General features: G+C 41.6%; 1 protein-coding gene across 1 annotated transcript in view; it reads left to right on the top strand.

Annotated features, from left to right (window-relative positions):
• Window positions 1–14,159, top strand: part of glis3 (GLIS family zinc finger 3) — a 281,629-nt gene that overhangs the window by 236,982 nt on the left and 30,488 nt on the right. Inside the window, exons 9-10 of the mRNA XM_042332976.1 lie at window positions 204–345; window positions 12,673–12,838. Of these exons, the coding sequence (XP_042188910.1) occupies window positions 204–345; window positions 12,673–12,838 (308 nt within the window). The remainder of the gene's footprint in view (window positions 1–203; window positions 346–12,672; window positions 12,839–14,159) is intronic.

Genomic DNA, 14,159 nt, shown 5'->3' with positions numbered 1-14,159 from the left:
ATGCAAGTATTATTATTATCTGAAAACCCTTTGACTGCATTTTCAGCCATCTCTCCACCCAGCTCCTTGCCAACTCAGACTCCTATTCAGACATTGTAAAATACTTTGAGACTTTCTTCCACATGAAAGGCACCGTACAAGTGTAAATTTTTGGGGTTGTTTATCCTTCGTCACCAACCAAAGTGTTTGTGTTCTGTGTGCAGTTACGATCCAGCAATGAGCCTGACCAGGAGATGCTGAATGACTGCCTGACCATCCAGCCCCTGCAGCCCGCGACGTCACCGCATGATGGCGTGGATGGCCCCCTGGGACGATCCCCAGGCCCAGCCCATGACATGTATTCAGGTGAGGATTCACAAACCCTGTTCACACAACTGGGGGCAGGCAAACACATACCTTTCTACTTCACCTGATGCCAAATCCCAGGCTAGCTGATTGAGAACTTTTTTTTATTGTTGAGCAAGGCTAAGCCTTATCAGACCGCATTGCATTCCACTAGGGAATGAGGGTTATCCCCACAGAGAAGCCCCGATCCCCCCAAAATGTTTCTAGGCCCCAAGTATCAAAGGACAATGCGGACTGATACCCGTCTTCATGATCATTCCAGCAGTCAGCTAAACGAACCACCTCTCCGGCAGGGCAAGCCTGGCCTGAGTCTAGTGACCAAGTTCTCGAGTGAGCTCCACATTCCTCCACTTATCTCCATTTCCTACCAGCTGATTGAGAACAGTCAAGGAAGATATAGGCACTGGTGAAGATCAAATATTGTGCGCTCACTGATACTGAGGCTCCTAGTACTACAGAGCACTCACTTCCTACTGCATGCAGAAGGCATTTCAGGTTAATACAAGTTGGATTGCCAATCAATCTCCAAAAGGGGAAAAATTGGTGCTGCCCCAAAAGAGTTTTGGTGGGAACTGGACCAAAACCTCTCAACACTGGAGAAAGGAAACTGACATCCCATCTATCACGGGAGTAGTTTGGCACGAGTGCCAGGAATGAACAGATAGTATTGTAACGCACTATGGTGGCTCAATTGCTTATCTGAACCTGTTCTGCTGCCTTTGCTTTTCACAATGTACAAAATCAAAGCTTCAACACAACAAAATGACATCTTGTTATTTTAAGACAGCTCCGGTAATGCATACACACAGCCAACAGTACCATACATTGTTTATTGTAGATGTACTTGCCCACAGCTGTCAACTCCTAACTTGAAATACTGTCCATTGCAGTTAGTACATACACAGCAAGCAACTCCTAACCTGTACACTGTCTACTGTAGCTAGTACACGAACAGCTTTCAACACCTAAAGTGAAGACCATTTTACACAAAACATCACTAAGCATATCTGATACAATGCAGCTGACTTGCTCTGTGAACTATAGCACCTGCTTCCTGGTCAACCTAACCCCTGAACAGTATGTGGAAGCGTGGTTCAAAGTGATATTAATAACGCACTTCAGAACTGGGTTTGAATCTCGCCTGTAAAACTGGGGTTTTCATAGCACCTAGAAGGCCAAAGCATCTTACAGTGCTTCCCACATGTAGTCACTGTTTTTTGTAGTCAACCACAGGATCCATTTTGCACACAGCTAGATCCCGCAAACAGCCAAGAGGGAGGTGGAACTTTTGCAGGGAATTGATAGCTCGATCTCCAGGAGAGACTCCTTCCCTTATCAAACAGTATCATTGGATCTTTAACTTTCACCTGGACAGGAAATGGGAACTCATTTTACTGCCTCACTTGAAGGAAGACACCTCCAACCATGCGACACTTCCCCAGTGCTGCACTGGATTGTCAGTCTAGATCACAAAAACACAAGAGAGTTTTGGATGAAGAAGGTCCTTCAGCCCATTTGATCTCATGCTTCCTGAATACTATCCTACCATGCTCCCATCACAGCATCAAGCTGTTTAAATGATTCCAGGGTCCTGGCTTCAGCCTCCCTTCTTGTTAACTTATTATTTTGTTTTGATCGTCGTGTGTTCCAGTCATTAATTACTCTCGGGGTAAAGAAATAACAACAACAAAATTGCATTTGTATCATGCCTTTCACATCGGGAGGACGTCCCAGAGTGCTGGACAGTCAGTGCTTCAGACCCGAGCTGGGGGTTGGGATCGGGGAGGATGGAGGGCAGGGAGGGAAGGAGGGTGATCGAAAGTACAGTCAAAGAGGAAGGTCTTGAGGGGTCTTGAAGAAGGCAAGGGAGGGGATAGGTGGAGGGACTGCGGGATGGAGTTCCAGAGGGTAGAGGCAGAGTGGCTGAAGGCCTGCCCGCAAATGGTGGGGCAGGCGAGGTGGGGGACGTGAAGCAGGGGCCAGAGCCCGCTGAGCAGAGGGAGCGAGCAGGATGGTTGGGGGTTAGGAAGTCGCAGAGGTAGGGGGTAGCAAGGCCATGGAGATGAGGACCAGGATCTTGAACTGTATCCTCTGTGTGATGGGAAGCCAGTGGAGTCGGGCGAGAACGGGGGATAATAGGGTCACAGAGCCTGGTGCGGGAGAGGATGCAGCCTGCAGAGTTCTGGATGTTCTGCAGCCTATGGAGGGAGGCATTGAGGAGGCCAAGTTGGGAAATACTTGCTGGTGTCTGTCCTGAAATTGTTCTTTGCAACTCTAAACCTTGTTCTGTAGTCAGAAATTATTGTTCTGAGTTTAATTCCTGAATCCCATTTAAATCTTAAATACCTCTATAAGATGCCCTTGGAGAAATTTCTTTTCAAGATCGAAGAGTCCAGTTTGTCTAATCATTGCACATAGTTTATTTTTCTAAACTTCTCTAACTCTGGGTATCATCTTTCTGTGTTTTGCTCTCCTCTGCACTGAGTCTGGGCTCTGAGCAGCCCCCTTATGTCCTGATGACAACAACTGGATGGAGTACTTTAGATACAGCCTGACCACAGCTCTATGTGGCTTCCAGGGAACTGAACTCAACTGATTTGGTAATATCACCGAGCATCCTGTTTGTCTTGTGCCTCAGATCGCTTGGACTGTTTGGTGAGGAATAAATTCCCCCCAAATCAATGTCATTTGCAAATTGAACCCTGTCTAACCTGTTATGATGCTCTCTGAGACATTATCCTATGTGAAGGGCACTATTTAAATGCAAGTTGTTGTTGTGGACTACCTTAAACTGGATCTGCTAAACCGGGTCATTAATGAATACAACCAAGAGGAGGGGCCCAAGACACTTAACTTAATACCTCCCCTCATTTTAATTGCAATCCCCTCACAACTCTCTGCTACTTTCCTTTCCGATAAGTTTGAATCCATATCATATCAAATCACTGTTACAAAACATCACATTTCTCATCCCATACTTTCAGAAAACTTAACCATCTTCAAGATTTTTCTGGCCGCCTTTTACGAAAAATATTGTCTTGACCTTTTTCCTCCCTGAAAAGGTCAGCGCATGATCTATAACTGGCAAAGCACTGAAAACATAACTAAGACGGATTCTAAATGTGCCTGAAGTAGCATTAAGTGCCTAACATGTTGTGCATTACAGTGCTACTGCTTGCTGAGATTTTACAATCAGCTTGTTTTACAAACTTAATCCACCTTGTCAAGTGGCAAGGCATTTTGAGCAATCAGGTATGCATGGTATTCTTACTGAACGATCCACCACCTTCTTCCTGGTTTTATCTAAAAAATATGTACCTGACCACAAACCCAGTGAGGTTTCCATCATATCATATGCTTTTAGTCACTGCAATGGCCGATAGAAGGTTAACAGTTATCCAAACAAACAGGACGCTTCAAACCAATGCCCTTCCAGATTATTAATAATAATAACAACCCTTGAATTTGATCTTGCACAATTCTCGTCAGGAGGCCATCTCAATGCGCTTCTCAGGATTTATATAGGATGTAAATTGTAATGACTGTGTATTTGTAGGTGAATGTGGCAGCCAATTTCCACATAGCAGTGTCCACAAACAGCCATGAAGTGAATGATCAATTTTATCTGGGAGATTGTTGTCCAGGACACTGGGAGAAACTATCTTCTCTTTTCATGGGATCTTTAAACGTCCACAGATAGACCTCAGTTTAACATCTCATCAAAAAGACAGTCTCATCTGAAGGAGTTGTAGGGTTACCTCTACATAACATACATGTTGAAAAACCTGGAAGTTTAGCGGAGACAATGTGGAATTGAGAGCACTTTTCATCTGTCCCTTTTTTTTAAATTGATAAACTTGTGTGTTCAGCATTCACATGAGCGATCAGTCAATCAATGGGTGTATGTTTCCATGGGGCTGGTGTTTAGGAGACGGTTGCTATTCTTTGCCATCAAATCGGACAGAGCTTTGGTGTCAGGGGCGACCTGGTTCCAGTTGTATCACCCGGACAGCTACCTGATGCAGCCTAAATGACCTGTCTAGTCATCCCCCTGTCTGGAGAATGAACGAGAGCTATCAAGAGACTGAGAAGAATTCAGCTTTTGTCTGAAATAACATGATTCCATTGCATTATTAATGCTACGATGATGAAGGGATTAAAATGATGAATCCACTTCCTGAAAGCAGCTGTTTTTTCTTATGGCAGTCCTTACAAGAATGAACATCAATATCCTGCTGAGTTTTAAAAAGCAGGAAAATTAATATATTTTAATAACAAGAGGCTGAATTCTCTAAACTGAGAATCTGACTGTGTAGGCACTGTAATTGATTTTGTTTTAGGGCTGAAAGGGATTTAGTCCCAAGACATGAGCTGTTTGTGAGACACGGGCATAAAGAGGCTAAACCCCTTGTCTCTGTTTTTTTCTGTTTTGGTATTACGACTAATAGGTCCTTGACATTTGCCTTTGGGTTCCTGAATTCTTCATGCGCATGACTTAACAGTTCAACGATCTGGGTTATACATGGCCTTTCTATCAGACTCTGAGATCAAAAACACCCTCAGTGCAAGTCAGTGAGCAGGCTGACAGCGAATTTCAACAAAAGCACTTTAATTAATTAAATCAAGCAGTTCTGATAACATCAGCAACGACAAGTGTAAAGCACTAGTTGTTCACGAACCCTGCCAGAATCCTGAGGGCGAATTGCCGCCTTCAAATGCCTGCCAGACATTCGTCCTTTTCATAAAACAAAATCTTTGTTTGTTTTGTTTATAAAAAACCTGTTTAGAAGCTGTGCGTTCGGTTGCTTTAAGCACTGTAGAGGCGTGAAAAGACAAGAAGGAAATGCCACAGGTTGCCTTGCTCAACTCGCGAGATACATGATATCTCTGTGAATTATCTTCACAGACAGTTTTTTTTTCTGGTTCTTTAAATAGACATCTCAGGGAGTCTGAACTCAATAGTGAAAGGGCTGAAGCCATCACCAGAGCCAAACATGGCACTGACGAGTTACTGGGGTCGGGGAGGACCTCAGTATATTATTGTGACTGCATTCGGCAGTAGCTGAATCCTACTGATGTTTGTCAATAATAGTGAAAGTAATTGTGGAGTCCTGTAATAATAATCCTTGCATTTGATATAGCGCTTTTCACGTCGGGAGGACGTCCCAAAGCGCTTCACAGAACACACTGTAAAGTGAATCGACTGTATATTTGTGGGCGAACGCGGCAGCCAATTGCGCACAGCAATGTCCCACAAACAGTCGTAGATTGAAAATGACCAATTTATTACTGTTTTGTTTTTTTGGAGGGATTATCATTAGGCGTGTGGAATAAGGATATAGTGCCTTATTATGTCTTCGGGACCTCTCAAAATGCTTTACAGAGTATATCACAGCAGCTCAAGATCAATGTAATCAATGTAATCAAAGCTGTAGCTCAGTGGTTAGAGCACTCGCTTTGCAAGCGAGACACCTGGGTTCAATTCCAGGCAGGGCGAAACCTTGGGCAAGTTTCCTTACTCCACACGCCTAATAATAATCCCTCCAAAACCAAAAACAATAATAAAAATTGGTCATTTTCAATCTACGACTGTTTGTGGGACATTGCTGTCCGCAATTGGCTGCTGCGTTCGCCCACAAATATACAGTCAATTCACTTTACAGTATGTTCTGTGAAGCGCTTTGGAACGTCCTCCCGAAGTGAAAAGCGCTATATCAAATGCAAGGATTATTATTATTATTATTAAAACAATTGAAAGTGCGAGAGAGACACTGAGACCTCTGCTTGCTGCCAGCCAGGACACTGTTTGGTGCCTGTGTCTCCACTGTTGGACATTTTAGTTTCTCTTCCTCCAACAGCTTCTACCCTTTTTCCTTTGTATTCAAAGATAGATAGAAGGGCTTCTCCCAGTGTTAGTTTTTTGCTTTAACCCAATAGTAACCAATCTTTATGATCAGCCAACAAAATAAATTTCTTGATTAAATATTTCTTGATTTATGCCATAAATGGCCACCACTGGTCTAATCTGAGTTCACAAGAGTTCACAAAAACAGGTTTGGATATTAAATTATCCTTGCATTTGATACACAACAACACTCTGCCTTTATATATTTGCATTTATATTATTGCATTTACAAAACTCAAATGGAAAATTTATTATTTCCATTTGGGTTTTGCCTCACACGTCTACAACTCTCCCAAGTCTCATTTGATCAGCCAGACAGCTGCTCTACCACCATCGGTACCCCAGTTCCCCGCGTGGCTTTGCCAGGACCACAGAGACAGTTAATTCTGAGGTTCAGTTATTATAAAAATTAAAAATAATAATAATTTGGTCACTAAATACACGACTGCTAGTGGGACACTGCTGTGTGGAATAGGCTGCCGCATTTCGTCCACAAAATACAGTCAATTCACTTATATTATATTCTGTGAAGGCTTTTGAGATGCCTCGAAGATGTGATGAGGTGCTATATCAAATGCAAGGACTATCATTATTATTAATAACAATATTGATTAATCATAACAACTGACTAGTTGAGGTACAGATCAGCCATCATCTAATTAAATGTCGGAACAGGCTCGAAGCCATGAAGTGAATGAACAATTTTTTCTAGGGAATGAGGTGGACATTAAAGATCTCTGGCACTGTTCGAAAAGAGAAGGGAGCTTCTCCTGGTGTCCTGGGCAACAATCCCCCATATAAAATTGGTCATTTGTTTCATGGCTGTTTGTGGGATATTGCTGTGTGCATTCACCCTCAAATACATAGCCACTCCACTTCACAGTAAATCCTGTGTAGCTCTTTGGGATTGTCCTCCTGACATGAAGTGCGTTGTACCAAATGCAAGGATTATTATGATGGTGATGATGATTATTATTATTATTATTATTATTATTATTATTATTATTATTATTATCACCGCCCCACCCCCACCGCCCCATCACAGCACCAAACTGCTTTTTAAATGAGTTCATTGTTCCAGCCTCCAGTGTTCCTGACGATATGTTCCAACCGTTAGATACAACAAGCCATCTCCAGTAGCATCACTTTCTACCACAGTGCCTCTTTCAGTCTCCGTACTTTTAGCCTCAGATTTTCTCTCTGTGCTTTGTAAATATGTATTTCTGTTCCTACTGAACTAATTTGAAGTTGTTCCATATATATTTGCTCAGTGGTAGGAATGACCATACATCAAATACCACAAAAACACCAGACACTGCACTTTACAGTGTATCTCTGAAACACTCTGTCATCCTTCTGATGTGAAAAGTGCTATGTCAAATGTAAGCTTTATTATTATATATTTTCAAGTCCCCTACAGGGGCCCTCTGGTGGTCATATAGAGTAGCAGCAATAATTTGTCAGCATGAGTGGTGCACTCATACCTCAAGATCACAAGAATAGTTTGGTTGCTTTGTCCCATCTGATCCCATCCTTCCAGAACACCCACCCTATGATCTTCCCATCACAGCTTCAAGCTGCTTCTTAACTTCCAGTGTCCTGGCTTCCACCATCCTTCCTGGCAAACTATTCCAGTTGTTAATTACCTTGGGTAAAGAAAAAAATCCTTGTCTAGAAATTGCCCTTTGTACCTCTAAACCTCTTATGGGTGATCAAAGTAGGACAGCAAGCAAAGAAAGCATTGGAATTATCAAGTGTGCAGGTGACTACTGCAGATAATAATACCATTAATAATAATAATCCAAATATACATTTGGTATAGTACTTTCATGTCAAGAGGATGACTGAAAAGGTTTCACAGATTTTTCCTGTGAAGTGTAGTGACTGAGTGTTTTGTGAGCGAACGCTTCCAGTTCAGATACCCAGGTCTGTGAGCCGGGCAAAGTCACACCCAGTCATTTCCTGAAAATATAAATATTACAGAATGAAAAATCCAATAAAAGAAAGCTAATATGAATTCTGTCTCAACCATAATCACAGTAACGCATTCCACATCCTAACAGTCCTCTGTGTAAAATAAATTCTCCCTATCTTTCTCTTTGCTCTTTTGATAATGACTTCAAATCTTTGCCCTCTAAGTCAGTGATTCACCGAATAGTGGAAAGAATTTCTCCTTGTTCATGTTATCAAAACCTCTCATTATCTAAAAATAATTCTTTATCAGGTCTCCTCTCAGCCTTCTCTGTTTGAGGGAAAACAGCCCAAGTTTCTCATGTCTTTCCTCATCAATAAATCTCTCATCCCTGATGTAGATATAACCTCCACACCATGAGTCAAGCAGGTAAGCAGGTAAGATTGTCCAAGCTGGTCAAGTAACTTAAACCAGGCTCACACCAGGTAAAGCAGAGGATCACCATTAGTATAGATTTACTTTACTACTGATGACAATTTGCTGAGAAGGTTTATAGATACTGTCTCCAGTTCATAAGACTCAGAAAGAAGCAAGTGGGGAAAAAAAGTGCTCCTGCCAGGCTCGGTCTCTGTTCTTTTTATTTTCTTCACACAGAGGGTGGTTGGAATGTGCATTTCTCTGCTATGCACCATTGTTGAGGCAGGCTCCATAAATTAACTTAAAAGGGATTAAATAGATGCTTTAAGAGGAAGAATATTAAAGGGTGTGGAGAGCGAGCAGGGGAGCGGGATTAGAATAGGATGGTTCAGCGTAGACTTTATGGGCCGATGATCTTCTTCTGTGCTGTGACATTCCATTCTTCTGTGTCTAACATTATTGTTCGGTTACATTTCATAACTTTCTGAACAGTTTAAAATCAGGGTGTCCATCTCACAATAGAATGGGAGAACCGCAAGGTGACTGGAGTATTTGTTCCACCAGAGGGAGAAATCATGATAATCCATGTATTTGAATATCAGGTCTTACATGTGGGGAGGATTACTCAAAGCGCTTCATAGGATTTACTGTAAAAGTTTAGTGACTGTGTATGTTAGGAGAAATAGCATCTTATCACAGCGAACTGTCTCACAGCACTTCAAAGTACTTACTGTTAAGTGTAGCAACTTTGTATTTGTAGGAAAATTCGGCAGGCAATTTGCGTTCAGAAGTGGCCTGCAAACATCCAAGAGGTGAATAATCAATTTATCTGGCAAGCAATTCACACACAACAATTTCCTACAAATGTCCTTGAAGTGAATGGCCAGTTTTATTCAGAGGATTGTTTGAACTGGGAGAAACTCCCTTTTTTTCAAATAGTACCATAGGTTCTTCAACATCCATCTGAACAGGCAGACAAGCAATTTAACATTTAATCGATAGGAAGGCACTTTGGACATGCAGCACACCCCAGTACTACACTGGAATATCAGCATACACTGTGAGTTCAAAGCCCCCAACCCGGAACATGAATCCACAAACTCTGCACCAGAGTCGAGAATGTTTGAGTTTTCAGGAACCAAGGGATGAGTTGTTAACCAGCTAAGCTGTGGGAGGTGCAAGGTTTGAAGAAGAAGAAATAATAAGGAGTTTATAGCCTCAGATTTAATATTTTATTTAAACAAATAAGCATTTTGCAGCATTCAAAGTTGCAAAAGCCCTGAATCAAGAGCTTAAAGAGTTACGTTTTCAACCATAATGTGTGTTCATTGCACGTTTAGGATTTCCAGGCACGGTTGAGCTCTGTTTAAAAACGTTACCGAAGTGGACAGTCATGCTACCCGTATATCGCATGTACCTTGAGCAATTCTGACCAAAGTCAATAAAAAGTATTGTTGAATGTGTATTTTACACTATGGATTTGAGATGTGGAACTTTCACGTCAGCCTGAAACTGCGGCGAATTATTTGGTTCCTAATGTATTAATAATTCCATATTAAAATTGTTGCGATTGATGTGTAAATGAAGAGCCAAGCTGAACTCGCAGTTTCTAATCAGTACCACAAGTGTCAGCGCCACGTGAATCCCCAACATTCCCAATCACCCAAGCAATGAACATTTCTGATACATTCTCCTGCCGTGACCAATTGATTGTTCCGCCTGTCAATCACTTTAAATGTCTCAAGGCCAACTTAAAAGCGATCCAGCAGCAAAAGAAAACAGTGGCGACCCTTACCAGCAAAGAGGGATCCAGACAACGAACACACACCCTTAGGCGTCACTTAATGTAAATGCAACGCAGCATGCTCTGTGTTATTGTGCTCTATACCATAGGGCTGTTACAAGTGTATTTTGTTACCTGCAAATCATTTGGTCCCGCTCAGCGAGAGGTGCACATATATACTTCACTGACAAAAAAGAGTCCTTCCACAGTCATATTTCTTGTTTAAGTGAACATTATTAGACTTATTCATCCCTTTTTATTTACTTATGTCACTGATGTACAACCGAAGCTTCTGCCAGACCTCACTAAACACTTCAAGCCCCAAATTCTACCTAGCCTTTAGCTTGTGAGACTATTTACCTTAAAATATAATATTGGCCAAATGGTGGAAAATTCTTAAATTCAGTCTTCATTGAAGCTAGCCTTTTTAAGCCCTGCAGGAAATCTGCTTTGAAATTCAAACAGAATTGAAGAATTTTCAATTTTTAAGAATGTTCTTCTGCACAATTATGCATAATCTTTCATTTTAAGGTAAAATGATTTTACAGGCCAAGACTGTGGGTGGAATGAATTTCAGGTCTTTTGTCCTGAATATCCACTGTTGTTTAAATGGTTACCAATGTTGCGGAGCTGGGGGAAGTCAGAGCGGGTCATGGTACGGATGTGGGATAGAAAGGATAGTTGAGGGTCAAACAAGATGCCAAGGTTCTGGACTGGCTTAGTGAGGTGGAGTTTGCATCCTTGGATGGTGATCCTGTGAGGGTGGAGGCGCTGACAGGAACCAATCAGGAGACCCTCGGTCTTGTTGACATTCAGCTGTGGAAAGATAGCTCTCATCCAGGAGTCTCGGCAGCACACAAGATAGAAAGTGTCTATGGGGTCAAAACTGTAGCATGGGATATCATCAGTGGGTTACCAAAATCACAGTTAAAAGCAGTACACAGATTTACACAGATCGTATAGCACAGAAACAGGTCCTTCGGCCCAACGAATCCATGCCGGTGTTTACATTTCACATGAGTCTCCACCCACTCCTTACTCCCTCCCATACCCATCCTTACTCCATCGAATTGCCATCCCATATCCATACTAATCCTTATTCTAGTAACCACTGGCTTTGGCCTCTCTCAGCCACACTTTTGGTCATTTGTCATAACTATCACCAGTGATGTTATCACAAAGCACAATTTTGACCCCAAATGTTACATGTCATTCAGTACTAATTGGCAGTCTCACTTCCAGAAATAGCATGTCACTGCAGCAGGGGGTGCTCTTTTGAGTTTGGTCCCCTCAGGCAACATTGTTGGATTTGGATGGGAAGGAGTTTTACTTCACATCTAACTGAGAAGCAGCTTATCTGGTAATGCTTGATGCATGACACTGGTTACCGAAAATGGGAAATGTTCCATTTCCTCACATTAACATCCCTCACCTTGATAAGCACAAAATCTGCCAAAAAAGGTTTTAAAACATAGATAGCATGGAACGATTTCAAGGCTGTAATACTGTCTTTGGTTCACGTGGTAGTAACAAGTGGCTTGAGATTTACTTGTGTGGTTTTATAGCTGCTGCCCAAGGCTCTCGATATGATTGCAGCATGATAACAAATCTAATAACCTTTCTGATTTAGGAACTTGGGAATACACTAGACTGGAATAGACCATTGTGATCCTTCTGGCCATTTCACTGAGTGAAAGGAAACAAAACCCACACACTGCTTAATGTTTAACAGTAGTCTCTGAAGTGCAGCGATTTCAGTATTCCCTAATGAAGAAATCTGGAAGTACGTCGTACTGACTCCCTCCAAAACTAGATACTTTCAGAGCAGTCAGGATGATGTGCTTGACGTAATTTTGGTTACCGAAAGAATTCCTTCATTTAGGATGCAACCTCAACAACAACAACAAATTCCATTTATGTAAACATTTTATTTATATGCTTTTTGTAAGAAGAGGAGAGAAAGGAAAGAGGTCCCATATTAAATCACAAACATCCAGAAAGTGCAGTACAATAGATCTTGTAACCTCTTAAAATCTCTTTAATTTCCAACATTGGCAATTGAAATTCCCATCATTGACAAGTGGAAACAGGAGAATTAGCAGTGCTGGGTTCTTCCAAGATTTCCTCAGAAGAAAATACATTGAGTTATTTTTCCTTTTTTTGAAAGCAGAATGTGATAGTCCTTCACAGCAAGAAATCTGTTATTTTGAGGAAAGATTCATTACTTGATACTTAACTGTGGTCATGTTGTGGCCGAGAGATTGTTCTGCCTGTGTTAAATGATCCAATTTTTTTNGTGCTTCTTTCCAGGAATGTTTTCCAGCACACACTCAAGCCGAAGTGGAACAGCAACAGGCCTCATTTCCTCTTCCCATCCTCCAAATCATCCATCCCCGGTGCACAATATGCAAGGAAGCCCCCACAACCCACAGTCCCAGCTCCCCCCACTCCCAGTGGTAGACGAAGGAAATGAAAGGTGGGTTAATGTTCATTAACTTACAATGTCTTGTCCAGCAGCGCCTAGGTTACGATAAAAATCAGGTGGAAGTTTATTCCTGCAGAATAAAATGTCTTTGTTCTACTAAATAGACATTCAGCAACAAATTGTCCTTATCCTTGTGAAACGCTTTGAGACGTCTTCTCGACATGAAATTTGAGGATTATTTTTATTTAGGTTAGTTTTTTCCCATTAAATTAAGAAGAGTCAATTAAAAAATAAGTGTTATTAACAATTAATAATAATACTTTGATTTTTATATAGTGTCTGCAACGTCAACGTGTCACAAAGTGTTTCACAGGTAAATTTTGACAAGTATTTATAGGCAAACATAGGAGACAGTTTGCACACAGCAAATCACAAAATACTGCAGCTGTTGGAAATCTGAAACAAAAACAGAAGTTGCTGGGAACACTCAGCAGGTGAAGCAGCATCTATGGAGAAAGGAAAGTGAGTCAACGTTCTGACGAAGGGTCGTGGACCCGAAACGTTGACTCACTTTCCTTTCTCCATAGATGCTGCTTGTACCTGCTGAGTGTTCCCAGTGACTTCTGTTTTTGCACACAGCAAGTTTCCCACAAACAGCCATGAAACAAATTTTATCCAGGGAATGTCGGCCAGGACATGGGAAGAGAGAAAGAGAGACTACTTTCTCTTTTCAAAAAGCGTCTTAGGGTCTTTAACATCCATGTTAAAAGTCTGACTGGTCCTCAGTTTTACCATCTTATCCAATAGGATGGCACCTCCATCAATGAAGTGCTCCCCCAGTATTGCACTGGAGGGTTGGCTTAGAGTGTGTGCTTAGGTCATGATATGGGGCTTAAACTTGCAAGCTTCTGTGCTGTACCTTTCAATTTGGTGCCTATAGGATTCTGATATCAATCAGTGTTAAGTGCCAGCTAAGCAGAAAACTAATATATAATTTACCATTATAAGCACAGATGTCTAAAAACGAAGTCATGCTAGTGAACAGCATATGTTAGCCCCCAAGGTGCTGGCCACAGCATTTGTTATGCTGATAGTATATAATACCAATGTATTCCGTTATTTAGCAAAGCAAAAGTTACAAACATGTGTGTTATATCACTACGAAGTGCTGTACTGATGAAATGCAGCCTTTTGCTAGCTGAGGGATTGCAGTGCAAGTAGAAAGAGCTCAAGTTAAGTGTCCAGTCTAATTGTTTATTGAGAACAAGACTTGTCCCAGGTCTTTATGGACCAGGCTCAGATAATGAAGTGCATTTTATTGGGCCCTACACAATCAACATGTCCACAAGGCAGGCATCACCGCTCAAGGTTG

Source organism: Callorhinchus milii, unplaced genomic scaffold (genome assembly GCF_018977255.1).
Source record: "Callorhinchus milii isolate IMCB2004 unplaced genomic scaffold, IMCB_Cmil_1.0 Scaffold1, whole genome shotgun sequence".
In the NCBI taxonomy this organism is placed as follows: Eukaryota; Metazoa; Chordata; class Chondrichthyes; order Chimaeriformes; family Callorhinchidae; genus Callorhinchus; species Callorhinchus milii.
Note: the sequence above shows the minus strand (reverse complement) of the source record. Positions and strands in the feature narration are given on the sequence as shown.